This window comes from Megachile rotundata, chromosome 5 (genome assembly GCF_050947335.1).
Source record: "Megachile rotundata isolate GNS110a chromosome 5, iyMegRotu1, whole genome shotgun sequence".
Classification (NCBI taxonomy): domain Eukaryota; kingdom Metazoa; phylum Arthropoda; class Insecta; order Hymenoptera; family Megachilidae; genus Megachile; species Megachile rotundata.
Genome location: NC_134987.1, coordinates 11,042,400 through 11,069,768, shown reverse-complemented (window position 1 = coordinate 11,069,768; position 27,369 = coordinate 11,042,400). Strand labels below are relative to the sequence as shown.

The window sequence follows — 27,369 nt, the reverse complement described above, 5'->3', positions numbered from 1 at the left end:
TTTTTTAAATTGCTGTTTATGGATGTTAAAATGATTCGCCATCTAGCGGTGAAAGGTTGGAACTAATTAAAGTGGAGTTTCAAACTAGTGTAGTTCACCTAATTCGCCGGAGAGATGGCGCTAGTAACGAAAGAAAATCGGAAACGGCGCCCCTAGCGCCATCTCTCAGGCGAACAGGGTGAACTACACTAGTTTGAAACTGCAGTTTCGTTAGTTCCCTCCTTTCACCGCTAGATGGCACTAGAGGTCATTTTAGAAATTTTCAAATAATCTAACAAGGCTTATAAAATTCTTTCAACTTCATAAATTAATTATTTTACAATATACTATTGTTTTCTATATCAATCGCTGTTTCTAAACTGCAAAGTGCGCAATGAAATACCTTGCTAAGTGCGCAATAAAATTTCATTATTAATCGATATCGAAAGCGTCTACTCTAAATTAGGAATGCATTCGAATGTGTATTTCTATTGAAGATAAAGGACATTGGAAAGGATAAGAAAACAACTAAATGTAAATTTTTGTATAAGTTTATGTTACAAACTAAATAGTTGTATTAATTTTTGCAATTTATTACACATTTACATTGAAGTTATATAATGATTATAACAATCATTTAAAGAATAATTCATTCAATTACTACGTTGAAGTTTGAAGTCAATAACTCATACTTATAAATTTATAGTAAATAATAATATTTATTTTAGCACTTATAATTAATAACATTATTATTAGTTCAATGAATTTCAATTTTTAATTAATAGAGATGTACAACCGTGTAAACCTAATTCAGCTTATTTCGTTATTTTAATTCTATTTACATAACAGCTTCATTTATTCCATTATTTAAAAACTTTCCACTAAATAAAATTTAATGGCAACTGAAACAGTTATTTATGGTACAAATATCTACACAAGATACATACAGATATATGAAACTTAATATAAATTTAAAATAACAAACCTTAATTGAACAATTATTGCTATTTCAAATACAGAAATATAATTTTATTCTAATTCTAGCTTTTTCTTGTTTATAATACAGTATAACTATTTACATAAACAAAAAGATATATGAATTTAAATATTATCTTTATAAAGATTAATAATAAACATCAAAAATATTTTGTTAATCAATATTTTCTCATTAATATTATTAATACATTAATAATTTGACGCAGATTTTAGAAATATTTTAGAATATGTAACAAACAAACTATGTAATGAAATTTTTATATGAAAATGTGAGTAAGACTCTTTGAGCATTTAACCTGAAATTTACAATTTGGCAAATAAACGCACATTTTATAATATTGTTATAATCTTACTTACACTGTTACTTAGAAGACTTTATTATACTTATAAAATATCCTACTTTTGACGATGTTAAGTTTGAATCATAATAATAACAATTATTTTCAATCGTCCAAATTATAATCCCCATCTATAAGTGAGCGAGCGTTCATATCGCTAGTGTTACTACTAATGTCTAGTGTATAACGACAGCAATTTTCAACTACAATGTGGGCTAGTTTCTTTATACGCTCGTATGGTCTTGGATCTGACGTTAAAGTATCCAATTTTTCAAGACCATCTTCTCGCATAACTAATATGCAATATTTATGAGCTGTCAACAAATAATTATAACGTTAACAAATAAAACTTAATCTCTAATAGAATTTAACATATACTTACGATAAACAGTTGTTAGGTTAGCAAGTGCCCAAACTGCCCAATGCTGACATTGAGGTGTATGATATATATCTAGCAAACGTAGTAATGGTAAAAACGAGCGATAATTTATATTGCGTTCTGAAGATATATCCCATCGTTCAATAGCTTCAACCATAAGTTCAAGCACCTCATTTCGACTAGGTTTTTCGATTGTCCATGCTTCAGAACCATCCGATGCTATATGAGCCAATATACCAACAGCATTATACGGTACCTAACAACGAAATGATTTGTTTAAAAATATAAGCATCAACTATGTTTACTATATACACTTATTCAAATACCTCAATGCCATCGCCAACAGTAAGGAGTAGATTTACAAAGACGTTCATGTACTGTTGTTGCATTAAATGCACTCTAAGATGTTCTACTTCAGCAACATTACCAAGTAATCCCATCATATTTTTTAACAATTCTTCTTGTTGAGGATATTGCTGTAAACATCAATAGCATTTATCAGTCATAAGTCGATTATCTTCCTTGACTGATAAACTGGATAAAAAACGAAAGTACGCACCTCTACACATCTAAGGAACAGAACCATACCATTTTCGTCAAAAAATCTTTGACAGTTTATAGGAGTTTCATCAGTTACATTCCACATGGTTGACCAAGCTACTTCTAAAACGTCATCAAATCTACGAGATTCTACCCTATACTTTATTAATTCAAGCATTGTCTTGATACAACCTAAACTGCCTAATAAACGTTTCTCCCTTCCTGTTACTCGGCATGCCAAAGTATTTAAAAGAAATATACCAATACGTTGCACGTAACTTTCTTGTGCCGCATGCTTAGCCGAATGTAAAAGCAGTTCGACCAAAGCTTTATAATTTGACATCTAATAAAGTATAAACAGAAATAATCATAATAGTATATGTACTGTATTAAAAATACCATTAATATAATTAAAAAACTGCAATACATACTACGTCCTGCGGTAACTGAAATTGACACAGCGTCAAACAACCGTTACGCATCATAGTTTCCTCATTTCTGTGATTACTCATACCAACGAGCAGTGTACGAACAATTCGTTCTTTTAAGCGTTGCTCAAGTTCTCCTTTTTCCTTCATTTTCACAATGTAAAATAGTGTTGCACTGTAGGGGAAAGATTTTTAAATGTATCATATACTTTACATATGTAAGCCAACATATCTATGATTATATACCTTCCAGATATTTGAATAAGGTTTTGAAGAGGATGTTTCTCCATGGCTTCTAATATTGCACAAAGTGCTTGATCCATTCTATGACAATTCTCATATCTATGCACATGATAAAGATCATTCAATACTTGTTTTAACAAGTCCTGCTTATTATTCATACAAACATGAGCTGCAAGTAGTATTTGATCTTCATTTGCATTTCCTGCAATCTGCCATTTCAAAGTGTAATATAATTAGAACAATGAAAGTGCAAAATTTATAATCATTATGTAGCCTTTTATTAGTTACCAATTTTGCTGGAATATTACGTCGCCTACAAGCCCCATCACTTGTTTCATAAAGACCTAAAAATTGTAGAGGTCTATTTATTCTGGAAGCAAGTCCAGGTATATCACAAAGATCATTAGTTGCATCATCAAATTCAGAGTAGTAAGAATATTTAACTGCTTGTATTCCACAATTCATTATTTGTACTCCTGCTAAATTTGTACCACTAATATCTAAAGAAGTTAACTGTGGCAACCCATTTACAAGGTCTGCTAAGACTGTATTTGGATTCTCATATATATGCCGATCTGGATTAGATTTAGATATATCCAAATGCCTGTGAAAAAAATGGAAAAGTTCAATGTGCTCTTTTATCTTACTACAAACTAGAAATAGACAAAATATGATTAATTACCTTAAATTTTTTAAATTACAAATGTTTGCTAAACCTTCTGGCGTAATATAAACATTATATAAAACTAAAGATACTAAATTAGGTATCAAGTGATAAAATTCAAAATCATTTACGTTAATACTATTAGATAAATCCAAATTTTTCAAATTTGTTAATCCTGCCAGAAGGATATTATATTCTGACGCAGAAAGTGTAACACATTTTAAAGCCAAAGAACGTAAATTTGGTAGTTTAAATACATATCCTCGTTTCTGATAAACTGAAAATTAATATGAAAGATATGAATTATTTTTACATAAAATTAATAATTAATATTTTACCTAAGCTGTGTTTTCTAATCATAATAATCTTAAGAAACCTTGAATACTAACTTACTACTATTGCGAAAGTAAATTTAATAAGAAATGAAAATATTATTACATTGAGTGTTATCTGACTCCTTCCGATAAAGGTTTGTGTTAAACTTACAAGAATGTTACTTTATTTAGTTAGAAATCAATCATCAGAAAGCTAATTTTACTTGTACCTTTATGTCCATTCTGTAAAAGTGTAGAATTTCCATGGCAGGTCAAGCTTTGCAAACACTCTGCATTTGCATTGATATATTCGATAGAACACTCTGTTAGGTGGGGACAATCAGTAAGTTCTAATTCAACAAGCTTATGATTTGTAAGAATCTGTACTGATTGATCAGTAATAGTAGACCTCACAATTCTAACACGTTTAAGTTTGGTTAACAATACATTTTTAAAAATTGTAATGAAATAATCATGCTCTTCTCGTGGATCATTTCGTAAAACGTATTTAATAAGTTTATCGCATATTTCTCTTGGGAGAATTAATCCTTTTAAAAGATTTCGATAACCACGCCGGTCCTTTGTCGAGATGATGTCTAAATTTTTGCAGATCACTTGGAAACAAAGTTCAGCAAGAGATTCAGGACCTACGTATTGATCTAAATGAAATAAGTCATCCAAATCCGCCATCCTGTACGGCAATTCAGATAAATTGCGTAAAAACGCTCATAAGAAAGTACTAGCAACAATTACGCAATTTCAACTGTCAAATATGTTAAAACGCATCAGCTGGGCATCACTGCCCAAATTTGTTGCTGGAGAGAACTTTCTTAGTACTATTTTCTTATTTTTCTTCAGTTGGAAAACAAAGCCGTTACATGTTTAATGGGCATGACGCCAAATCACTCACAAATTAATCTAAAATGAACATATTCAGTTTAGACGTGTAACAGAATTTACTTGTTAGTTAATACTGTCGGACTATGATACGTGCTCACGTTTATAATTTTGACATTTCACTTGACTATCGTAGTGACGCGTTCTCGAACATTTGACTGTAGAGTGCACAAAATATAACCAGCGTTTTCCCTATTTGGTTGACCATCTTGTTTCGCGCGAAATTCCACACGTGTAATCAGTGAATCAAGATTACTAGATCAAAAAATTTGTGATAACAGATATTTCAAGCTTTCTTCTGTCAAGAATAATTAACGAACTCGTAATACACATATAATCAATAAAAGTGATACCAAAAGCATTAAAGATAAACTATTTTATTTCAAAATCTTTCAAAACGCACACATTATAAAAACTAAATTTAAATATACTTATAAAAATACAAAATATCTTACACTTATATTTCTAATTAAAAGTATAATTTAAGTACAATAGATATTACTAAAAAATGTTAATATTTATGATCCACAAGCCATGCAAGCATCTCCGTTTTCGCGTGAACAGGCGAGTACAGCTTCTATATCTTCACTACTTCGATCTTGCAACCATTTTTTTGATGAATTCATGTATCCTTCATCGTTTCCACTTTCTAAATTAAGAGACTGGTTGGCCGGTGTACTGGTGGCACTTCGTAGTTTTGACTTATCAACTGTAAACTGAAGAGCATTTGCGGCCGGTTTTGTTCTTAGATAATACATACCAGTTTTCAAACCCTGTAGATAAAATATTATTGTAATATTCCACAACATGTACATACCAATATTACATAAAAAATATTAATCAAATTTAAATTAAAAAATTCTAAGTAGTTTTCAAGAAATTAAAGATAGCACACATGTGCTATCTTTTTGTCCAGGACTGTACCATTTGCCATCCATAAAAGTGCATTGAAGTTAATTTTTCTGTCGTTGGTTTAGCCATATGAACATTTAAGGATTGTGACTGATCAATAAAGGCACCACGATCCGCTGCCATTTTTAAAACGACCTTTTGTGATATTTCCCAAACTGTTTTATAAAGCATTTTTAAATCAGATGGTATACGTTCAATGTCCTACAATGAAAATTATAATTGTATAGTAGCTTTTTATATAAGTGTTGAATTATACAAATGAAAGATGTATAATATACTAACTTGAATGGAACCATTGTTTGCTATAATTTCATTTTTCATATTTTCGTCCCAAAGATCTCTTTCAGTTAAATCTCGTAATAAATGAGGATTCACTATCTGAAATTCTCCTGACAAAACTCGTCGTGTATAAATGTTACTAGTGTAAGGTTCTATAGATTCATTATTTCCCAAAATTTGCGCGGTAGATGCTGTTGGCATTGGAGCTATCAACAAAGAATTTCTGACTCCGTGTTTTGCAATTTTTTCTTTTAGCGCTGCCCAGTCCCATAAATCAGTTGGTGTAACGTTCCACATATCATATTGTAAAATCTAAGAATACATGCATATAATAATTCATATCGTTGCCGCATTTTCAGTTACCGCATATTAATTGGTTCTTAAATTTACTTACTCCCTTACTGACTGGACTACCTTCGTAGGTTTCATATGTTCCCTTTTCTTCGGCAAGCTCGCAGCTAGCTTCTAAGGCACCATAATACAATGTTTCAAATATTTGGATATTTAGCTTTTGCGCTTCTTCGCTTTCAAATGGGTATCGCATTAAAAGGAATGCATCTGCAAGTCCTTGTATTCCAATACCTGAAATATATATAATAATTATATATAAACAATATCACCTAATACTCATATATTGTACTCCAACTGATAATTAAAACTTTACCTATAGGTCTATGTCTGAAATTTGACTTTTTGGCTTCTGGAATCGGATAGTAATTGACATCAATAACTTTATCCAAATTACAAGTAACGATTTTTGTCACCTTTTTAAGTTTTTGAAAATCGAACGTTTTGTTAGAGGAATTCACAAACATATTAACGGCAATTGAAGCCAAATTGCATACAGCAACTTCATCCGCGCTGGAATACTGAACAACTTCTGTACATAAATTACTACTCTTAATTGTTCCTATGTTTTGCTGATTTGACTTTCGATTGCAGTGATCTTTGTAAAGCATATACGGGGTTCCTGTCTCTACTTGAGCTATAAGGATAGCTGTCCATAAATCTCTAGCTTGAATCTGGCGCTTAAACCGTTTCTCATTTTCATAGCTGAAAAAATATTTGGAAATAGAACAAAAATATTCAACGTTATTTGAAATATGTTCAATTAATCACGACATATTTTACCGCGTATATAAAGTTTCGAATTCATCACCCCAAACATCAGCTAATCCAGGAGATTCATGTGGACACATCAAAGTCCAAACACCATTTTCCAAAACTCGTTTCATAAAAAGATCAGGAATCCACAAAGCATAAAATAATTCTCTTGCTCTATTTTCTTCTTTACCTATTAATCATAATTATACGTTAAAAAAATATTTAAAGCATAAATTATAAATATATAACATACCAGTATTTTTTTTGAGATCCAAAAATTCAAAAATATCTGCATGCCATGGTTCTAGATATACAGCAAATGCTCCAGGCCGTTTATTTCCTCCCTGATCAACATATCTAGCTGTGTTATTGTACACCCTAAGCATCGGTACTAAGCCATTAGATACACCAAGTGTACCAGCTATTGGTGTACCTCTAGCTCGTATGCAATGTACATTTAGTCCAATACCACCAGCTGATTTGCTAATCAATGCACACCTCTTCAATGTATCATAAATTCCTTCAATGCTATCTTCAGTCATTGAAAGAAGGAAACAACTGTAACAAAAATATATCTTTCAAATCCTGAATCCTACAATATCTGGTAATAGTAGTTAAAATGGTACCTGGACATTTGCTGAGTCACAGTACATGCAGAAAACAATGTAGGAGATGCATGTGTAAAATATCGTTCTGACAAAAAATTGTAAGTTTCTATGGCTTTTTCAATATCTTCACCATGAATAGCAACTGCGACTCTCATTAACATATGTTGCGGCCTTTCAACAACTTTTCCATGTATTTTTAACAGATAGCTTCTTTCAAGCGTTTTAAAGCCAAAATAATTGTAACTAAAATCTCTATCATAAATTATTGCTGAATTTAATTTACTTGCATTATTTTGAATGATATTATAATATTTTTCACTGATAACAGGCCTGGGCTTATTTAGATATTGTTCCTGTACATGGTACAAATCATGTATTACTTCTGCAAATGAAATAGTATAATTAAACACATAATAATATGATCCATTACTTAAAAATATAAATATAAACTTTATCGCACCACTGAAGCTTTTCTTTGTTTCTTTATGAAGATTGGAAACTGCAATGCGTGCAGCTAAAACAGCATAATCTGGATGTTTAGTAGTCATAGTGGCTGCAGTTTCAGCTGCAAGATTATCTAATTCAACAGTGGTGACACCAGAATATAAACCACTGATAACACGGAAAGTAATTGCAGACTATAGAAAAAAGTAAAAAAATATACTTTTAATGTTTAAACATTTATCTTAATACAACAATAAAGATTCAAATTTATAACATTAATCAAATTATTATAAAATCATTGAGTAAACTATTAAATTAGACTTACAGGATCCACATAATCCATATCTAGATTGTAACATAATTTTTGAATCCTAGATGTTATTTTATCAAAATGAACATCTTCTTTGCGCCCATCTAGTAACAATAAACATCATTTTAACAAAACCATAACAATTATATTTCTGATGTAACTTATTTGTTTTTCTTGAAAGGACAGTATATCTATAATTAGATTACATTCCACAATAACTTACCACGTTTCACTACAAACATCTTTCCCTTTCCAACCATTTTTATTCTATGATATCTTTCTAAGTCAACAAAGTTTGCCAAATTTTCTTCGCCGTAAAAAACAGCGCTCTTCTAATTTATGGTGTTACCGGCTTTTGGCGCGAAACGGAAGTAGTACTATCGTACAAGTGCCATCTAGATCTTGAATATAAAAGAAGCTAAAACTATCGTTATGGTTTTTCTTTCGTATGCTAATATTTTGTATCCAATTGGAATGAAGCAATACAATGCTCTTCCTAATTGGTGTTTTCTTTTCTTTAATAAAGATGCAATGAGCATGAAAATTGTAATTTAAAAAATTATCATTCCAGTTAATAAGTCGAAGAAGAATTCTTAGCATAGAAAAAAATTTAAATGTATGGGTCACAATAATCACTTTCTTATTTTAATTATTATCATTACATTACATTTGCTCAAAATTGCAATTAATTACAATTAATACAATTTTATTATTGCAGATAAATATGATTATCAAGCTCTATTACATTTTAAATAGAAATTAGAACAAATTTTACATTTTTATATAATATGTAACCACATGTTCTCAAATTTTTTTCATTTTCAGTTCCAATCAATATACAATTGCTTTCGGTATTTATACAGTTGTATTAATTTCTTAAAAACAGAGTCGCAAAGTTTGTGAGATTTAAACAGTAGACATTATTTTTTATGTTATTGGGCGATACGTGTCCTTATGCAAATCTGAGACGACATGTATAGCGATCAATATACTTCCACAGCAAACATATGTATACAAATAAATATTTATACTACAGTAAATATTTGCTTGTAATACTAAATAAGTAATAAAAGAAAGAAAAATTTATTAGAACAAAATACCATAACTTTCGGTATCAATTAATGCAATTTAGATTCAAATGCATTCGCCGTACTGTCCTCTCCTACAGTAGAACTAGGAGTCTATAGAAACCATCTTACTATTGGCACTATCTTACTATCTTGTTATTCTATTTAAGCGAATAGGCTTTTGGACTTGTATGCATAATAAGAGTCAAGATCAAGTGTGGTTCACTGTATTTTAAATGCGTTCGCGAAAGAAGGGAGCAATTCGCGGCCATCGCATCGGTGTGGTCAATCAGTTATTAGCTCGGGGCCCTCTTACCATTCGCATAGTGCACCTAAATATAGAGTGACACTGTGGCACTAATTTATTGAATGAAACGATAGGTGTGTTGGTGCTTGGGGAACTGAACGGCATTGTGGGGTAGATCCGCAGGGGCACAGCAGAAATCCCATCACTCGCCGTTTGCGAGCGCGATTTGTGAACGTAACGACGCGGGCCGACGCACGACACGATCGGTAAATATTTTTTTTCGACGGCTGTTATCAATATATCGGTCCAGTGGAAATATCTCCCTGCAAAATTGTGCACGTACGTACATTGTTTAAATTGCATGGTGAAACATATCTTTTTCCGTCAGATTGCAACAGTGCCCGATTCACTACTCTTGATACAAGTTTTAAAAAAAAGCAATTCTATGTGAAAAATTATCTAAACATTCAACAAAATTTGTTCACTGTTTTCGAAAAAATTTAACTCCAATTTTAAGACATTTCTAAGAAAGTTTGTTTATACAGAAAGTAATTTGAACAACTTTTTCATTAATTTAGTAGTGGATGGATGTTATAAATTAGTAGGTGCTATCGTTGCTAAAATATGTCATTAATAATTATCTTTCGTGACATGTATAGTGTGCATAATAATATTGATGATTTACTACACAAATATTGTAAGTCCACTTTTTGTGAAATTTTAATTTTTACAACAAACATTAACTATTTCTTTATGTTGTATAAACATGACATTTATATTTAACATACAGTAAATTCCGAAGTAAACTTGTTACAAATACATAGTTCTGAAAGATTTCAAAATAAAGTACATTCTTAAATGTATTATAAGATCAATCATTGTGTAAACTAATATTACTAAGTTTGTATTAGAGGTCATTTGTACTTAATGTTTGTCAATATAAAAAAGTAACCAAAATGTTTATTATCGTATCCGAACATTAACAATATGGCTAATATTTGACAGATTCATTTATCTTTATTGGTTCAAGCCAGCCACAATTGGGCTTATTACACAATTGATATGTAGAAGTTGTAAATTGTTTTACACCCGGAATAGTGTCTTTAAAAGGACATTGCACCCATGAATTTGTTAATGATCGTGACAGTTTGTTTATACTTAGGAGCTTTTCTAAGATTTTCTATTTACCATCGTGTAACAAATTATCGGGAGTGAATCGTTTAAGATGGACAGAATTACAGACGTATTCTCTGCAACCCACATGGTAAATTTAAATCGGTAAAATTTTATTATGGAGACGTCTATCGATACGTTGTTTCATGCGATGATCTCCGATGACATCGTTTCTTTCACTGATGGTTAATCTAAAATGGGACAAGGTTGCCCGATGGGAACAACGTTTGACAAACGTGATTCCCGGAAGTGGCTCATTGTCCGTCATCCATCATCATCAAGACCCTTCTACAAAAGTGTCTCACGTAACGACGATGACCGCTGGATATTCAAAGTTCTCCAGAAATGATCGAGTCACCTTTTACTCGTAAACTCTACTTTGCGTCGAAGAATTATTAAATAACTTAATCGGTGTTTCGCGAGGGTGCCTGGACCAGGTGTTGATACGTTGAGAAATACTCCAGAGAAAATTTCTTCGAATATTAAATATTTTCGACCATCGTTATCCATATTTTTAGATACGAACGAAACCTGAGAGGATGAGGTGAATTCAATCGACTTTGTATTCCGGAGAAAAATAATGCCTTCGAGCGGATCAGCAAAAGTGCCCAAGGTAGACAGGTCCACAAGTCCTCTGCCACATAAGCCCGTGAATCCTGTCCAAGAATTAAAAGCTCTTTTCGCTGAACCACCCACGAGAGTGTCAAATGGCAGCAAAGAACAAGATTTTCGTTTCGAGGCAATTCAATGTTTACAATCTTCCGCTGTCAAAGAGACCAAACAGCTACCGGATCGAGGAACCTGGAGTAGCAAGGTGAATACAGCGAGTTATGAATATTCGAAGAATAAGACTAACATGTTTGAAATATTTAAAGGTTGAATTCATCCTATCCGTAATAGGACTGGCAATAGGATTAGGAAACTTATGGCGATTTCCTTACCTTTGTTACAAAAATGGTGGCGGTGCTTTCATGGTGCCATACTTTATCGCTCTCGCACTTGCCGGTGTACCCATGTTCCTCATGGAATTGTCTTTAGGACAAATGATGACGATAGGCGGACTGGGTGTATTTAAGATAGCTCCAATTTTCAAAGGTCTCTATTTGTAAATTGCTTTACTGAAATGAGCAAATACTATAAGCCTTCGATCTTTCGAACAGGTATTGGATACGCTACCTGTGTAATTTCTTGTTGGACGAACGTTTATTACATTATTATCCTGGCATGGGCGCTTTTCTACTTTTTAGTTTCCTTACGATTCGGTATGAAACTATAACATTAATAACATTGACAAATACAATTTACTTAGTACTTATCAAATAATGTGGGTAGATGTACCGTGGAGAACATGTGGTAATCCCTGGAACACGCGTTACTGTCTCACCCCTACGGAACGTTTAGAAGCGTTGTGTTGGCCCGAAAATGGGGATACTATATGTTCTACATCGATCGGTAATTTGAGTCATGCATTGCTACAGGATCCGGTAAAAGAATTTTGGGAGTAAGTATTCTTTTATTTAATGGACGAATGAGGGGTAAATCATAAGCCATCTAATTCCCGTTTCGAAAAACGATGGTTTTATTAAATTAAAACATTTGCTACGGTCATATATCCATGTGTAATTCTACATATGTCTGTGTATACTACTGGGGCATACTACAAATTGTATCAATACAAATCAGCATTTTAAATAATTTAACTTAAACCACTATAATTTTTTCATGTACAAATAAACTTACAAATTACAACTAAGTAAAGTCAATATTTTTATAAACTTTCACCTCGTTCATATATTGTACGTTATTGACAAATATTGGAAACCTCGAAACATTGATAATGTATATTATCTGAAGCGTCCATAATGTGTTACATAAGAAGCCCATTAATCTTTAAAAATTGCATTAATCATAATATTAATAGCCTTTACACGTTAAAATTAATCTATGAATTTTGTTATTTTCAAGACGACGTACTCTTCAAATTTCCGACGGTATAGAAAACGTGGGTTCGATAAGATGGGAACTGGCGGGTACATTGGCTGTCGTGTGGATCCTGTGTTATTTTTGTATCTGGAAAGGCGTGAAATGGACAGGAAAAGTAAAACATGCACACCTAAGAAATAATTTACTGTAAACGAAATATATTTATGATTAATTTTGTGCAGGTCGTTTACTTTACGTCGTTATTCCCATACGCGTTGTTAGCGATTTTATTGGTAAGGGGACTTACGCTTCCAGGGGCAATGGAAGGTTTACGGTATTATGCAACACCGAACCTCTCGAAACTTGGCGATCCTGAGGTATACAATTTCCTTCATTAATCTTTCGTTAATTTAATTAGAATTTTGTGTGCTCAGGTATGGATAGATGCAGTGACGCAAATATTTTTTTCTTATGCGTTGGGTTTGGGTGCTTTGGTTGCCCTTGGAAGTTACAATAAATTTAACAACAACGTTTACAAGTAAGTTTAAATAGTTTGCTTAATTTGCAAGCGATTTATTGATTAATATTCATCTGCGACAGGGATGCACTCATTGTTTGTACAGTAAATTCATGTACCAGTATGCTTAGCGGTGTCGTTATATTTTCTGTGGTTGGGTTTATGGCTCATGAACAACAGAAACCCGTTGCGGATGTAGCTGCCTCTGGTAATTACTTCTACGACTTTATTACGAATCAACTTTTATTATCTCCTTTGTTTTTAATCGTTTTATTAGGTCCAGGACTAGCTTTTCTGGTTTATCCTTCTGCAGTTCTGGAATTACCAGGTTCATCAATTTGGTCTTGCTTATTCTTTTTCATGCTTATCCTTATTGGCTTGGACAGTCAGGTAATTGAGTAAGTCTTAGTGAAATGAAAACGAAGGTGTTGGATCCGTTTTATAGTTGAAAATGATATGTTTTATAGTTTTGTACAGTTGAAGGCTTTATAACTGCCGCAGTAGATGAGTGGCCACGACTCCTCAGAAAACGAAAAGAGATATTCGTTGCAATTGTGTGCCTTATCTCATATCTTATCGGCCTTAGCTGTGTAACAGAAGTAAGTATAATTTTGTTGCTATGATGTATGATAATAATATTCTGATATTTTCAGGGAGGAATGTATGTATTTCAACTCCTAGATTCGTATGCTATAAGCGGATTTTGCCTCCTCTTTTTAATATTTTTTGAATGCATCTCTGTTTCCTGGGCATTTGGCGTAAATCGTTTTTATGATGGCATTCGCGACATGATTGGTTATTATCCATGTTATTGGTGGAAGATATGTTGGACGGTTACTACCCCTGCTATTTGTGTGGTTTGTACAAAATTTGCTGTTATGTACCATAATTATCTTCAATGTATAACCAGAATAATATTTCAAATCAGGGAGTCTTCATTTTTAACATAATCAAATTTGTCCCTGTGAAATACCTTACATATGAGTATCCATGGTGGAGTCACTTGTTAGGATGGCTTTGTGGTCTTTCCTCCATGTTATGTATTCCTGGGTACATGATTTACATCTGGTGTACAACGTCTGGAACTACCTCTGAAGTGTGTAATTTAGAAATCATGTATTCAACATATTATAATTATTAATTCTGTAAAATTTAAATGGTGCGTTTCTTTCAGAAATTCCGAAAATTAGTGAGAATAGACGATGACATTGCCACTTTACGAATGAAATTAAATCCGACGAAAGCTGTTGCCATTAATACAGAACTTGAACTATGATTGTGTCAATGTACTTTGGTTTAAGAACAATTAATGCTGCATGTGTGTTCTTTCAAAGTATGACTGAGAAACATGATTTCATACGTTGAACAATATCATATCCCATACTCATATAATCATTTATCATAAACAGTAAACAATTGTTTGAAACATAAAATGAAAAACATTGGCAAATAATGAAATGTAAAAAACGAATGTAAGACAGAAGAAACTTCATAAAAATATTCAATTAAAATGTAATTAAAATAAAATAAATACTTTTATTTATCATACATTATACAATATCAGACTTGCCTACATTTTGATTAATGCAGTAATAAAATTTGTAACTGAAAAAATGAAAAAGTAATTGTATTTCTTACTTGTATCAAATTATATACATAATAATTTCATGTAAAGGTACCAATTAAAATATGTAAATTTATTTTTCTCTACTCTGCATCTCTTTAATACGTCCAATGAGTTGTTCCTTCCATTGATCTTCGGATATAGTCTTTGCCCATTCTGGAATTGCCGTAGTTGGTAAGGTAAAGGATGCCATCATAGATTTTACTTGATCAATTTTATCTGCATCCATATCAATGTTTGATCGATTATAAGGAGATGACCACACTTCCAGTGTTTCAAATATATAATCCTATACAATATGAAACATTACAAAATAAATATCATAGTACTATTTCCTATAACTAAACATTTACCTGCTGTGATTCTAAGAGAGCTGGTAATGCTTGACTGGGTTCACCCGCATTAGAGATCCATTCTTCATCCTAATGATTAAAATATATTTTATAAGAGAAATAGTCATTATCCATAAATATTATGCTATAGAATCATGATCATACTTCATCTTCATACAATATTGGGTCACTATCCGCAGGAATTTGAGATAAAGGCACATAGCCTGCCATTCCAGCATCATCTTCGCTATCTGAATCATTTATTCTCTCATTTTCAAGTATCAAATTTGGTGCATTTAATGTTGCCTCAGCAGGTTCTTGTGTTGGATCAGGAGACATTGTGCATAACTTTCGTTTCCCTATTTTGACAGCAAGTTTTACCTCTAATCTAAAGAAACATCTCACTGTACACCCTGTATACAACTCTTAACCTCACTTTTATATTTATCTTTACTTCCAATGGTAAAATTTTAAGAAACCTTTTTTATTCAAAATAGAAAAAGGTAGTACTACGTGAGTAAACTTCTTACCAAAATATTTTAATCTAGATAAACTATAAACGTCAAAAAATTTGTGGCGGAAGTTTGACAGCGATCAGCTGATATTCTGTATGCCATGAAACTAGGGACAGAACATACTTTTGAGTGGGGAAAGCCCGGAGGCGACAAAGTAAATCGATGCTCTGCTTCGATTAATTGTTTATTGCACTTCAAATTATAAATTTGAAAGTTCAAAAATTTTCATAGTAGTATGAAAATTTAAATGATGTTTTCATATAAATTTTTATGATATTCATTTGTAGGTGCAAGTAACATGATACATGCTTTGGATGACTAAAAATCATCTGCCCTTCCGAGAAATTAGTAATGGTATGGACAAAAAGTCTGTGACAAATATAAGGTACATTAAACTCATCTGGACCTTATGTTACTGTTACAGTTAGATGACTAATATCGCTGAGACATGAAAGAACAATAAATACGAAAATAGATACACTTCAAAGAAATGGATAAAATTTTGGGAAAAATATCACAAAAATTTTATGTTAGAATTTATGAAAATCATCATTGCTAAGATAATTTTCTAGAAATCATTAATGTATCATAGAAATCATTTATGTATCATAAATTAGGGATTACCGAATTTTTATTGACTGAGACCCAGTTTTACAAAAGAAATTTTTATTGTCCAAAATCTTAAAGGTCCAATATTCCAAAGACCTAAAGTTCTAAAATTTCGAAGACCTAGTACCAAAGTCTCAAAGTTGAAAAATTCCTCAAACTTCAAAAACACTGTTCCAAAACTCCAAACTCTCAAAGTCCCAAAACTCAAAAGTTGAAAAATTCCAGACTTCCAAGATTCAAAACCCAAGTGACTCAAAATCTAAAAATTTTGCAATAAATCTGACGAAAACTTTTAACCTTCATAGCAAAGAACTCGTCAAAATATCTCAGTCGAAATCCAGTTAAATTATTCTAAAATGCGACAGAAGCCGCATAAATAACAAATCAGCAATATCGTATCTCATCCTCGACAAGCAAACATGTTTGTTTCAGCTAATTAGTTAAGAATTGAAAAAATACGTGTTCAATACTAAAGTCAGAATACGTAAAATGGGAGTCCATCACGACGGGCAAAAAAGTCCTTATGTTGGCGGTTATTTCGTAAGGTTAGGCACATCGCACGAGATCAGGCTGACTCGTCTTGAAATTGGAAGAAAAAAAAGTAGGTAAGAATGGCCGATCAAACCGTGATTCAGCGGTCGGCGATGTACGCCCCGAAACAGACCGGTCTCCTTCTTGGTTCCGGGAAATCCGTACTCCGCCAATGGGACTTTCAGCACCAACTCCATTCACAGACAGTGTTCCGCTGGACCGTGACGACAATACTTGGCAAATATCCCGACAATTCGTGCATCTTCATTAACATAAAAAAATGTGGGGAATCATTTCGTGAATCGTTGGTATTTTCGCTAATGTTTAGAAAATACGCAGAAAAATAATTCGTTAAAAGCTGAGGTGCAATGTGTTTTCCTTTAGTTTTGTACGGTACGCGACATTGTAATGTTGCTTGGTGTGTTGGGGACATGAATTTACATTTGGGGACATGAAATTTTTATTTCTCTATTTTTGTGAATATTTGAGGCTGGAAGGTTGAAATTATTTTAATGATATTTTTGGAGTATTTGATATTGCATCGTCTGATGGTAGTTAATATTGTTATGCATTAAGTTTTACTTGGAGAAGAATGTATACATCAGAGACATTTTTAAGTGAGGAATTTTATTGAACCTTGTGAACTATTTCAATGGAATTAAATTTGATATAGAGCAGTGTTTTGAGGAGTATTTGTCCCTTGATTAGTTGGTATATTATTGCACAATAACGCATATATCATCTACTACATCGTCACATATTGTATAACTGTATTATTCAAGAATTGCATCTTGTGTTGATTTATCACGTGTTGTCTACGTACCGTATCGTCATGCGTTAATTTATCACTTGTGGTATCATCCGTACATTATATCACTGCGATGTATCACTCACCATGTTACCACACATTTACCATGCGTTATATGTACATGTTATATTTTCACTATATCACCACGTGTTGTATTACCTGTATAATTCCACGTTATACCCCCACCCTACGTTATGCTATTTAAAAATCTTACCATATGGGAAATTAAATATACACGTTACGTTGGTAAACATGCAATTAATGTAAACCAACATGGAATATAAAAATGGATTAAATCATTAGTGTCTATTTCTAAGTGTGTAACTTACCAAAGTGAAGAATGAAATTTGTGGAAGTTGCTCAACGTTTTACATAATACTTCGGTGCACTTACGCACGATTACGCAGGATTTCCATCGATTACGTGTTCTGATCTATTACACATCCAGTGATGTTAACTGGGAAACCTTTCGCTTCCGCTTTCTCGTTGGAACTAACACTGCAGCAAGGATTTACCGGAGAAATCGGTAAGTTCCGATGACGCATGCTGTTCATGGAAGCACGTGAAACGCATGGTGCACGAGTCACGTTGGAAAGTCATCGGTCTGAAGACTCATTCAGGAAGAAATTTTGCGGACGAGTAAAATTCTAAAACAACTTTAACAGACAAGATGCAAATATGAAAAAATTAAAACATAGCAAAGAAATTTGGTCAAATTCCTATTTTTAATTAAATACCAAAAATTCTGTGTTTTCTCATAAATTAATACTTTTAATTCCGAAGAAGAATTAGAAGAAAAAATATGCAATTATTATAAGCAAATGTTCCAATAATATTTTACTCTTTACGTGCAGTATAAGATTTTTTACATGCTAGAAAACGAACCGGTGTATTACACATGTCGATGAATCATCGTTACTTCCCGAACCGCATCATGTTCGGTTGCTCAAGAAATCATACGACGAATTTTTCACCGCAAACCTAAATTACTTGAAAGAATAAATTGCATCTCGTGAAGAGGAGATCGATGACCAAGACGCGTTAAACGAGAATCACGCCCTTAACAAATCCACGAAAGAGACTTAGTACCCGGTATAAATTACACGAAGAGTTTGATTCTCTGCTTTCTATTCTGCGACGAATGAATAGACTTCGGAAATCATGCATGAACCGGTGATATGTTGGAGAGCAAACTGGAAATTTATGCCATTGGACAAAAATCCGGAATCGAGCGCTGACGAAGAGGAATTGATAAAAATGGAGACAGAGAGGGTGATGGTTCCATCTGGTAAATGCTTTATACAAATGTCCTTATACAAATGCTTTAAACGAAGTTTATTAGTTTAAACAATAAAGTTTACATTTGTGAGAGTCTCTAAGGGTCGCCAGAGTTCTAAAGTTGCTTCAAATTAATATAGTTCCAGAAAGAAAATAAAAAATAAATTATAAGTCGTCACTTTGCAAATTAATTATATGAAACACTACTACATGATAGTACAAGAGTTTATGTACAAGAATTTATTATATCATTTGCAAACATAAGAGTACTATTTTTTATAAGAGGTCTTTTCTTTGAATTGGTTCATATTTACACTGAAAAATATTTGAATAAAATAAGTAAAAAATATTGTAGAGCCAAAAAACATTGTTTCCTAGATCCATCAGAATGGAATTCAAACCACATAGCGTCGTGGATTTCGTGGTGCAGTCGTGTATTTACCGTAAAACCACCACCGGATCCTGCAGAATTTCCATCGACCGGAAAGGAATTGCTGAAACTATCATCCGACTTTTGGAGGGGTATTTCTGGCGGTAAAATTTTGGCCAGACATCTAGGATATCTTCAGCTTCAAGCAACCGGCGTAGAAACGCCGGACTTGTTGCAAGAGGAAACCATTGCTGGTAAGTAACATAAGCACGATGCAAAGAATTTACAAATAAAATTCATTAATTTGATAATTTCAAAGTTTATAAATATGAGAACTTGAACATTGAAAAATATTAAAATTTATAAATTGAACTTTTGGGTTTTCACGTGAATTAGTGAAACGTAACGTTGTTTTGGATGTACCATAGAATAAAACGTTATAATATCTACTATAACGCAAGCTACATTTCCAATTGCATGAAAATAGATGTAAAAGGTACCCATACAATTCTCGCAATAAATCCAAGCGACAACTGGATTCGTGGAGCTTAGAAAAGGTTAATAGGGGTCTAGGTGTGGATTGAAAGTGACCGGAAAAGGCTAACCGTTCCCCAGGGTCGATCCTGGTCCAGTCGCGTACTTCAGCCTTATCTAAGGCCTTAACGAGGGCACGATCTATTAGAGATAAGAAGGGTCCGGCAGAAAAATAAATATCGTAGACGATAATAGTTTCGTTCCCCTCTACGTTCATTTTTATCCACATCCATCGTTCGATTCGATGCAAGGATGTCGATCGTTTGTACCGAACTTGCGGATATGATTCATCGCCTTCTTTCGTTTTTTGTAGGCATTGACATACTTAGCCTTGTCCCTCCAAATATGGCCCTCATTTAGCATGAGGAATGCAGGATGTGGAGTATTGAATTATAAAATTTATCTACATTCACGAAAACTGATTTCTACATTTATACATTTCTAAACTAATGAATTTGTAAATCGATTACCAAAGTTGCAGATTTCTAACCTTCCGACTTTCTAAGTTACTCTTTCAAATTTCCAACTTCCTAAATTCAAAAAATTTAAAACTTCAAAAAAGTCCATAACCTTCTAAATCTTCAAATTACCTAAAGTCCATGAATCATATCTTACATAAAGCTTTGAAACTTTACGACTCTCACCCCGAAATCTTCTACGAAGAGTAACAAAAGAATAAAAGTAAAAAACCTACGATTCCAAACACCAAATCCTGAATGTAGAAAATGGGGGGGTGTAACAGGATTTGGTGAACGGGAACAAAAGTTATTCTGTTTGGTGAACCAAAGAAAAGAGCGATTCTCCTTTGGACGATGCGAAAAGCAAGAAGAGCAGTCTTGGCAACGTAAGCCTCGTAGATATATTGTCCGTTTGAATAACGTTGTAGGTGCTGTTAGGGGTGCAGAAGGGGGCGGGGGAGCCACTCCGCGGCAGCAGCGGCCGTTTATTAAACGAATCAGTGTTATCGCGGTGAGAGAGCCCTCATGAATAAACCATCGAGTGTTTAGGGCGGCGAAAAGGTGGTGGCACCCAGGGGTTACGGCCTTGCAGTAACCACTTCCACCCTTCTCCTTGCAAGCTAGGCGGAGAGGAGAGCAAACTCAAACGGGCTTGGGGTGGTAAGCTCGCCACGGGGTGCGGCTATATTGTTTTCCTGATGAGCGCGAAACATCCCCCGAATCTCAGCCCTATACGGTATAATTTCGCGCGTCAACCTGGACCGACAAACTTTCGATCCGTGAATGATACAATTCTTGTCTGAGTATTCGTTTCTTTTTGGAAAAATTCTGTGATAGTCTTTAGTCTTTTAATCGGTGATTAGGGATGAGAAATGATTAGAATTACTTTGGGATAACTGAACAGTACAGGTGAAAATTAGGAATTGTAATTGCTTAATTTTAATATTTCTAGATCTATAAATTGTCAAATTCTCATATTTCTAAATCTCCAAGTTCCAAAAATTCTCAAATTCCCAGATCCTCAAGTCCTCAAATCTCCAAATCCGCAAATCCCAAAATCTTTAAATCTCCAAATTCTCAAGTCCCCAAATCCTCAAAGACCCCGAATTCTCAAGTCCCCAAATCCTCAAATCCCTGAATTCTCAAAGACTCCGAATTCTCAAAAACCTCAAATTCTCAAAGACCCCAAATTCTCAAATCCCTAAATTCTCAAAACTCCCAAATTTTCAAATCCCCAAATTCTCAAAGATCCCAAATCCCCAAATCCCCAAATCCCTAAATCCCCAAGTCCCCTAAATCCCCAAATCCCCAAAACCCCAAATCCCACCCCCACCCCTAAATCCTCTTACCAACCCCTAACATATGACATCCACTTAAATTAACCCAAATCTTGCACATCCAATAAAAATTCCAATTACCAATAAAAGAAAAATTGAAAGAACCAATATGCTCATAATATCTCTCATAAGAAAAGGAAATCTGCAGCTGTAAAACGGTAGATAAATAACGAGAATGTAAAGAACTGAAGAAAATGAGTAATTCCGGTGTGCAAGGTAGCATTGGTCCTCGTGACAATGAGAGTGGGTGAAACTGGAGGTATAGTCGCAGACTGTTTGAAGGTGTTAAGGTATTCCAGGGGTTAGAGTGGGGGCGATAAGGGCTGAAATCACTTTGGGGCAAAGGTCGCTCAGTTACTCTCTGTCCACCGGCTGGTACGTTTTATTCCGCGCGTATTCGCTCTTTATCGGCACGGGTTATCACAATTTCATGTCGTATCTTTGTACCTATACACCTGGTGTATTCGTGCTGGTGTAAAATGTTCGCCACGTGACTCTCTTATCAATCGATCAAGGATCTTCCTTATTACAGGAAATAAAACGATCTGTAAATAACGCTTGTATACACATGTTGATCTAACAATAAGTACTTGTGAAGTGAACGAGCAATCGCTTTTTAATTAAATGAATCAGTAACAAAGATGGTCCACATAGTGATTGATACGAACTTTTCGAAGCTTGATTTCAACAAAATTAATTGTTTATTTTTGTAATAAATCTGTGTCTTCTAATTTTCAAATTATGTAATTGATTTGCAAAAAGCGACATAAAGTTTGGGAAAAGTTGATGCATGATGGACGATAAGAATCATTTAAATAATAAACTAAGATGATTGTTATATCATGTGTGTGTTGGTTGAAACATAGTATCATAATGAGATTGATAGGCCTATTAATCACCGTTAGTCACACGGTGAAAGATTAGGCGTAAATCGTTCGACACGTAATGTGGAGGATTCAAACGCATCCATTACATCTTCAGCAGGACAGCAGGTTCCATCCTTCAGCAGCTGCCATTCTTTACAACGGTACCTTTTACACTTCATGAACAATATACTTGATAAACATTACATGTTGAGTGGTCACGCATTGTATCGCTACGCGCTGAATTCCTACGCATTGAATTCCTACGCGTTGCATTCCCACGAGCTGAATTCCTACGCATTGAATTCCTACGCGTTGCATTCCCACGAGCTGAATTCCTATATATTAAATTTCTACGCGTTGAATTTCCACGCATTGAATTCCTATATATTGAATTTCTACGCGTTGAATTTCCACGCATTGAATTCCTATATATTGAATTTCTACGCGTTGAATTTCCACGCATTGAATTCCTACGCGTTGTATTACGACGCGCTGAATTCTCACGCATTGAATTCCTACGCGTTGTATTTCTACGCGTTGAATTCCCATATATTGAATTTCTACGCGTTAAATTCCTACGCATTGAATTTCCACGCATTGAATTCCTACGCGTTAAATTCCTACGCGTTGTATTTCCACGCATTGAATTCTTACGCATTGCATTCCTACGCGCCGAATTCCTATATATTGAAATTCTACGCTTTGAATTCCTACGCATTAAATTCCCACGCGTTGTATCGCCTCGAAATAAATTTCTACGCTTTGAATTCCTGCGCATTAAATTCCCACGCATTGTATCGCCTCGAAATAAATTTCTACGCATTGTATCGCCACGATATGAATTCCCACGTGTTGTATCGCCACGAAATCAATTTCTACGCGTTGTATCGCCATGAAACGAATTCCCACGCGTCGTATCGCCACGAAATAAATTTCTACGCATTCTACCACCGCACACTGAATTCCTACGCATTAACATCGTCACGCATTACATTCCTACGCATTATATTTCCACGCGAAATATTGCCACGCAATCACCATAAAATTCAATATCTCAGAATAACATACAGTATAAAATTATACCAAACTTGCAATTATCCTTGAAATCCGGCGATTCAAACGCGTCACATAAAAGGAACCGGTAAAAACAAGTAAAATCTAAAGATAGAGATAGAAAGAGGAAAGATCGAAGAATAGTTGCGACCATCGCTCTTCTCAAGGTTTTCAATGAATCGACCTCGAATCGAGCACGGTCACCGGTGCATGCGCCCTTCTGTTTCTTGCCCGCAGAAAGGTTCAGCCTCCTACAACGTTCTTGCTCGTTGATTGGATCAACAGCTGGAGCCAGCGGTTCCGGGGCGGTCGGAGGCGGACAGGTTCAACTCTGGCAATTCCTGCTGGAGCTACTCTCGGATTCGTCGAATTCATCCTGCATCGCGTGGGAAGGTTCCAACGGGGAGTTCAAACTTACCGATCCGGATGAGGTCGCACGCAGATGGGGCGAACGAAAGAGCAAACCGAACATGAACTACGACAAACTGTCGAGGGCGCTCAGGTAAAATTTTGTGGATGTTTGGTGTTTTTGTTGGTGATGGAAATTTGGGAAATTGGGAAATTGGGAAGTGGGGAATATAGGAAATTTGAGGTTTGGGAGTTTAGGAATTTGGGAATTTGGGGATTTGGGAATTTGGGGATTGGGGAATTGGGGAATTGGGGAATTGGGGAATTGGGGAATTGGGGAATTGGGGAATTGGGGAATTGGGGAATTGGGGAATTGGGGAATTGGGGAATTGGGGAATTGGGGAATTGGGGAATTGGGGAATTGGGGAATTGGGAAATTGGGAAATTGGGAAATAGGAAAATTGGGACATTGAGAGATTGGAACTTTGAGAAATTGGGACTTCGAGAGATTGGAACATTGAAAGATTAAGAAATTGGAAACTTGGGAATTTAGGAATTTGGGAATTTGGGAATTTGGGAATTTGGGAATATGGGAATTTGGGAATTTGGGAAATTGGGAAATTGGGAAATTAGGAAATTAGGAAATTGGGAAATTGGGAAATTGGAAATTTAGGAATTTGAGAAATTGGGAAATCAGTAAATTGAGAATTCGGGAAATTTAGAAATTTGAAAATTTGGACTTTGGAAAATTCCGAAATCTGAAAATTTGGAATTTGGGAAATTGAGAAATTTAAAAATTAAATAGCTTAAGAATCTATAACTCGGAAAATTGAAAAAAGAATCTTAAATTGTACTTTTACACGAATAAAAAATAAAATGCAATATTCATCAATACACAAATACAATTTTTATTACTTCACAGTATATTTCAATTGGCAGGTACTATTACGACAAAAATATAATGACGAAGGTGCACGGGAAACGCTATGCGTACAAGTTCGATTTTCATGGACTGATGATGGCTTGTCAAGCACAAGCGGGTGTCACGTTGGAAACAACCCCATCCCGAGGTACAGGAGCAAATTGTCATCCCCATCATACACATCATCTGTATCCAACAGGAGCATCAAGTTCGCAGCACTCATCGGTGTCGCATCCTCCACCGCCGCCTCCACCACCTCCGCCACATTACTGTTGGCCTTATAGATATTCCCCGCCGACATAGCATTGTTTTTCGTTTATGACAACGTGCCAAATTCCTTGACACATGGAACATCTTTATATAGATACAATGAGTAAAGTTTCTTTTTCTTTTAGTAATTCTGTTAAGAGAAGAAGAGAGCTGTAGAAAGCTTTTACTCATGCATTTTACTCATTAAATGGTGTCCATTATTTAATTGACCGGTGATGAAGGATATAAATTTTTTTTTTATACAAAAATTCTTTGAGTTATTAAGCAAATGTAAGTGAGAATTTTTTTTATGTACAATGTACACTATACAACGAAGAGTTTAGCAGAGTAAAGAGAAATGTTTGTATACTTATCTGTAAGAAAAGAGTAATTGTAAATATAAATATCTTATAGGTAGATGTATTTAAACAATAGCGATGATGTTTTAGAAGTAATATGTATGCGTATTTTATTTAAAGTGGTGTACAGTTTGAACATAAGGTTTTTTACTTTTAAATTATTAAGACATTCAACACGTACTTTAGAGTAAATAAAATTCCTTATAAAGTATACTGTAGTTTAGTTATTTTTAAGGATGGTGAAATGGAATATTTAAGTGCAAATAAATAAATTTATTATGCGATGTAAAATATATGGTGATTGAATTTTATTGAAACAAGTAGAATGATTTACAGTCATAAGAGTTACACTTTCTAAAATTAGATCTTATTTATTGAGTACTGACAAAATATTGAATACATAAATATTTAAGTTCTCGTCCCCTCGACAGCGCCAATCAATAAAGTAGAACACGACCTTAGAATTCTTCTATTCGTGCATACTGACAGTCGATAATGATGCTGTTAAAGCTTCTAAAGCTTTTAGATGTCGCTTTCTGTTCGTTCGTTAACCAATCAGAATCAGAGTAGACGTAACCAACGCGCGGTTAAATGAGCGCCATTTCTCTTTCGTTGTGAGAAAAGGTAAATGGAAGCACGCTGTGGAGCGGTGTACTAGAAATCTATTTATTATAATACCATCGTTGCCCTTTTTGTGTGAAAATGTTTCAAAACGTAAAGACAGAATCAAAATCATTAACAGTTTCTTATTATTTCAGCATTCCGGTACACAGAAAACATGTCAGACGTTGAAAAGTAAGTGTGTTTTATGTATCATTAAATAATAGTTTCCATATATTTGCAGACTGTTAAATAACTCCTACAATATATCTAACTGAACTATATCTTATATCTAATATATTTATTGTAAGAACTATTGATTAATTCATTAGTTACAGCTATGTACCAAGTTAACCTCAAGTAGTGCATGTCAAGAAATTATCAAATAAACAAAATAATTATTTTTTAATTTACAGTGATGATGTGCCTTCTGCGATGGCAACAGGAGGTTCAATGGACGTAATCACAGCCTTACAAGAAGTTCTTAAAAATGCTCTTATCCATGATGGTGTTGTACATGGCCTCCACGAAGCAGCCAAAGCATTAGACAAGTAAATTTCTTTCCTGCTTCATTGTATTATTAAGAGAGGAAAAAGAGAATATTTTTGTACATCTCTACTATTACAAAATGTTAACTTTTTTAAATGATTCATTTCAGGAGACAAGCTATGTTATGTATATTGGCTGAAAATTGTGATGAACCAATGTATAAGAAACTAGTACAAGCCTTGTGTAATGAACATCAAATACCTTTAGTTAAGGTAGATAATAATAAGAAACTTGGTGAATGGGCTGGTCTTTGTAAAATTGACAGTGCCGGAAAAGCAAGAAAAGTTGTTGGGTGTTCGTGCGTTGTGATAAAGGTATGTAACATAGTAAAATAAGTTTAAATTATTTGTAATGAATTATGATACTCTATGATGATATTTTGGCTCCCTCTGCTGAGAGAACCCGAATTATTAAAACTGCTGTAATCAGTCCATGCCTGATTTTAATAATACATTATTAACATAAGAATTTTTAAATAATTGCATTTGGATTAAGTAATACATTTTTTAGGACTTTGGTGAAGATACTCCTGCAAAGGATGTTGTAATGGAATACGTCAAACAGAGTTCTGTACATTAACATCTTTTAATAAAATATTGGACATAATTTTGTAGGTAAATTTATTTAGTCCTTTAATATTTTTGTATTTTATATAGTAATTAAGC

General features: G+C 33.9%; 6 protein-coding genes across 11 annotated transcripts; 3 read left to right on the top strand and 3 right to left on the bottom strand.

The window, feature by feature from the left end:
• Positions 1–631: 631 nt before the first annotated feature.
• LOC100878482 (protein zer-1 homolog) lies at positions 632–4,927 on the bottom strand. 2 transcript variants are annotated; one of them, XR_013038315.1, is made up of 10 exons: positions 4,112–4,927; positions 3,586–3,844; positions 3,192–3,507; positions 2,907–3,112; positions 2,664–2,835; positions 2,252–2,575; positions 2,019–2,168; positions 1,696–1,948; positions 1,333–1,627; positions 632–1,271 (listed from the first exon to the last, which is right to left on the bottom strand). XR_013038315.1 is itself a non-coding variant. In XM_003702382.3 (9 exons), exons 1-9 carry the CDS (start codon positions 4,569–4,571, stop codon positions 1,419–1,421), a joined length of 2,349 nt encoding a protein of 782 aa, XP_003702430.1. In that variant the 5' UTR covers positions 4,572–4,927; the 3' UTR covers positions 1,329–1,418. The 2 variants fall into 2 exon arrangements, 1 of the variants encoding a protein (XP_003702430.1); XM_003702382.3 differs by lacking the exon at positions 632–1,271 and having other exon boundaries at positions 1,329–1,627.
• Positions 4,928–5,139: 212 nt separating this feature from the next.
• On the bottom strand, positions 5,140–8,830 carry RnrL (Ribonucleoside diphosphate reductase large subunit). The gene is made up of 11 exons (XM_003702381.3): positions 8,659–8,830; positions 8,451–8,539; positions 8,142–8,319; positions 7,700–8,063; positions 7,327–7,631; positions 7,101–7,263; positions 6,634–7,022; positions 6,364–6,551; positions 5,973–6,281; positions 5,703–5,891; positions 5,140–5,551 (listed from the first exon to the last, which is right to left on the bottom strand). The coding sequence occupies exons 1-11, from the start codon at positions 8,693–8,695 to the stop codon at positions 5,297–5,299; spliced, it is 2,466 nt and encodes an 821-aa protein (XP_003702429.1). The 5' UTR covers positions 8,696–8,830; the 3' UTR covers positions 5,140–5,296.
• A 989-nt stretch (positions 8,831–9,819) lies between these two features.
• Positions 9,820–14,893, top strand: Gat-1B (GABA neurotransmitter transporter-1B). 3 transcript variants are annotated; one of them, XM_003702369.3, is made up of 14 exons: positions 9,831–10,088; positions 11,441–11,736; positions 11,798–12,017; positions 12,083–12,184; positions 12,255–12,423; positions 12,888–13,020; positions 13,088–13,222; positions 13,280–13,383; positions 13,446–13,570; positions 13,640–13,752; positions 13,830–13,961; positions 14,016–14,219; positions 14,291–14,458; positions 14,537–14,893. In XM_003702369.3, exons 2-14 carry the CDS (start codon positions 11,503–11,505, stop codon positions 14,636–14,638), a joined length of 1,941 nt encoding a protein of 646 aa, XP_003702417.2. In that variant the 5' UTR covers positions 9,831–10,088; positions 11,441–11,502; the 3' UTR covers positions 14,639–14,893. The 3 variants fall into 3 exon arrangements, with proteins under 3 accessions (XP_012138597.2, XP_012138596.2, XP_003702417.2); XM_012283207.2 differs by having other exon boundaries at positions 9,820–10,015; positions 13,446–13,752; XM_012283206.2 differs by having other exon boundaries at positions 9,821–10,088; positions 13,446–13,752.
• LOC100877128 (male-enhanced antigen 1) lies at positions 14,879–15,997 on the bottom strand. Of its 3 annotated transcripts, XM_076532239.1 has the most exons (5): positions 15,849–15,992; positions 15,484–15,706; positions 15,340–15,408; positions 15,042–15,275; positions 14,879–14,967 (listed from the first exon to the last, which is right to left on the bottom strand). In XM_076532239.1, the coding sequence occupies exons 2-4, from the start codon at positions 15,655–15,657 to the stop codon at positions 15,060–15,062; spliced, it is 459 nt and encodes a 152-aa protein (XP_076388354.1). In that variant the 5' UTR covers positions 15,658–15,706; positions 15,849–15,992; the 3' UTR covers positions 14,879–14,967; positions 15,042–15,059. The 3 variants fall into 3 exon arrangements, with proteins under 3 accessions (XP_076388354.1, XP_076388355.1, XP_076388353.1); XM_076532240.1 differs by having other exon boundaries at positions 14,879–15,275; positions 15,484–15,701; positions 15,849–15,997; XM_076532238.1 differs by having other exon boundaries at positions 14,879–15,275; positions 15,849–15,987.
• Positions 15,998–17,027: 1,030 nt separating this feature from the next.
• LOC100878254 (DNA-binding protein D-ETS-6) lies at positions 17,028–25,807 on the top strand. Its single transcript, XM_003702380.3, has 4 exons — positions 17,028–19,069; positions 19,438–19,683; positions 23,915–24,179; positions 24,965–25,807. Exons 1-4 carry the CDS (start codon positions 18,943–18,945, stop codon positions 25,248–25,250), a joined length of 924 nt encoding a protein of 307 aa, XP_003702428.2. The 5' UTR covers positions 17,028–18,942; the 3' UTR covers positions 25,251–25,807.
• A 302-nt stretch (positions 25,808–26,109) lies between these two features.
• Positions 26,110–27,310, top strand: RpS12 (ribosomal protein S12). Its single transcript, XM_003702368.3, has 5 exons — positions 26,110–26,179; positions 26,314–26,350; positions 26,572–26,706; positions 26,814–27,018; positions 27,215–27,310. Exons 2-5 carry the CDS (start codon positions 26,334–26,336, stop codon positions 27,281–27,283), a joined length of 426 nt encoding a protein of 141 aa, XP_003702416.1. The 5' UTR covers positions 26,110–26,179; positions 26,314–26,333; the 3' UTR covers positions 27,284–27,310.
• The last annotated feature ends 59 nt before the right edge of the window (positions 27,311–27,369 follow it).

Bases quoted from the DNA above. Each gene is read 5' to 3' on its own strand.
- RpS12 (XM_003702368.3), top strand. The intron at 26,707-26,813 runs GTAAATTTCTTT...GATTCATTTCAG, and splicing joins GCAGCCAAAGCATTAGACAA to GAGACAAGCTATGTTATGTA. The intron at 27,019-27,214 runs GTATGTAACATA...TACATTTTTTAG, and splicing joins GTTCGTGCGTTGTGATAAAG to GACTTTGGTGAAGATACTCC.
- RnrL (XM_003702381.3), bottom strand. From the start codon at position 8,695: ATGGTTGGAAAGGGAAAGATGTTTGTAGTGAAACGTG. The intron at 6,282-6,363 runs GTAAGTAAATTT...ATGTATTCTTAG, and splicing joins GTAGTCCAGTCAGTAAGGGA to ATTTTACAATATGATATGTG. The intron at 5,552-5,702 runs GTACAGTCCTGG...TTTTATCTACAG, and splicing joins ACTTTTATGGATGGCAAATG to GGTTTGAAAACTGGTATGTA.
- LOC100878254 (XM_003702380.3), top strand. From the start codon at position 18,943: ATGCATGAACCGGTGATATGTTGGAGAGCAAACTGGAAATTTATGCCA. The intron at 19,070-19,437 runs GTAAATGCTTTA...ATTGTTTCCTAG, and splicing joins GAGGGTGATGGTTCCATCTG to ATCCATCAGAATGGAATTCA. The intron at 19,684-23,914 runs GTAAGTAACATA...TCTTGCCCGCAG, and splicing joins GCAAGAGGAAACCATTGCTG to AAAGGTTCAGCCTCCTACAA.
- LOC100877128 (XM_076532240.1), bottom strand. From the start codon at position 15,657: ATGTCTCCTGATCCAACACAAGAACCTGCTGAGGCAACATTAAATGCA. The intron at 15,409-15,483 runs GTATGATCATGA...TTTAATCATTAG, and splicing joins CAATATTGTATGAAGATGAA to GATGAAGAATGGATCTCTAA. The intron at 15,276-15,339 runs GTAAATGTTTAG...CATATTGTATAG, and splicing joins CTCTCTTAGAATCACAGCAG to GATTATATATTTGAAACACT.
- LOC100878482 (XM_003702382.3), bottom strand. From the start codon at position 4,571: ATGGCGGATTTGGATGACTTATTTCATTTAGATCAATACGTAGGTCCT. The intron at 3,508-3,585 runs GTAATTAATCAT...TTTTTTTCACAG, and splicing joins TGTAATTTAAAAAATTTAAG to GCATTTGGATATATCTAAAT. The intron at 2,169-2,251 runs GTGCGTACTTTC...TGATGTTTACAG, and splicing joins TGTTCCTTAGATGTGTAGAG to CAATATCCTCAACAAGAAGA.
- Gat-1B (XM_012283207.2), top strand. From the start codon at position 11,503: ATGCCTTCGAGCGGATCAGCAAAAGTGCCCAAGGTAGACAGGTCCACA. The intron at 13,021-13,087 runs GTAAAACATGCA...AATTTTGTGCAG, and splicing joins GCGTGAAATGGACAGGAAAA to GTCGTTTACTTTACGTCGTT. The intron at 13,962-14,015 runs GTAAGTATAATT...TGATATTTTCAG, and splicing joins GCCTTAGCTGTGTAACAGAA to GGAGGAATGTATGTATTTCA.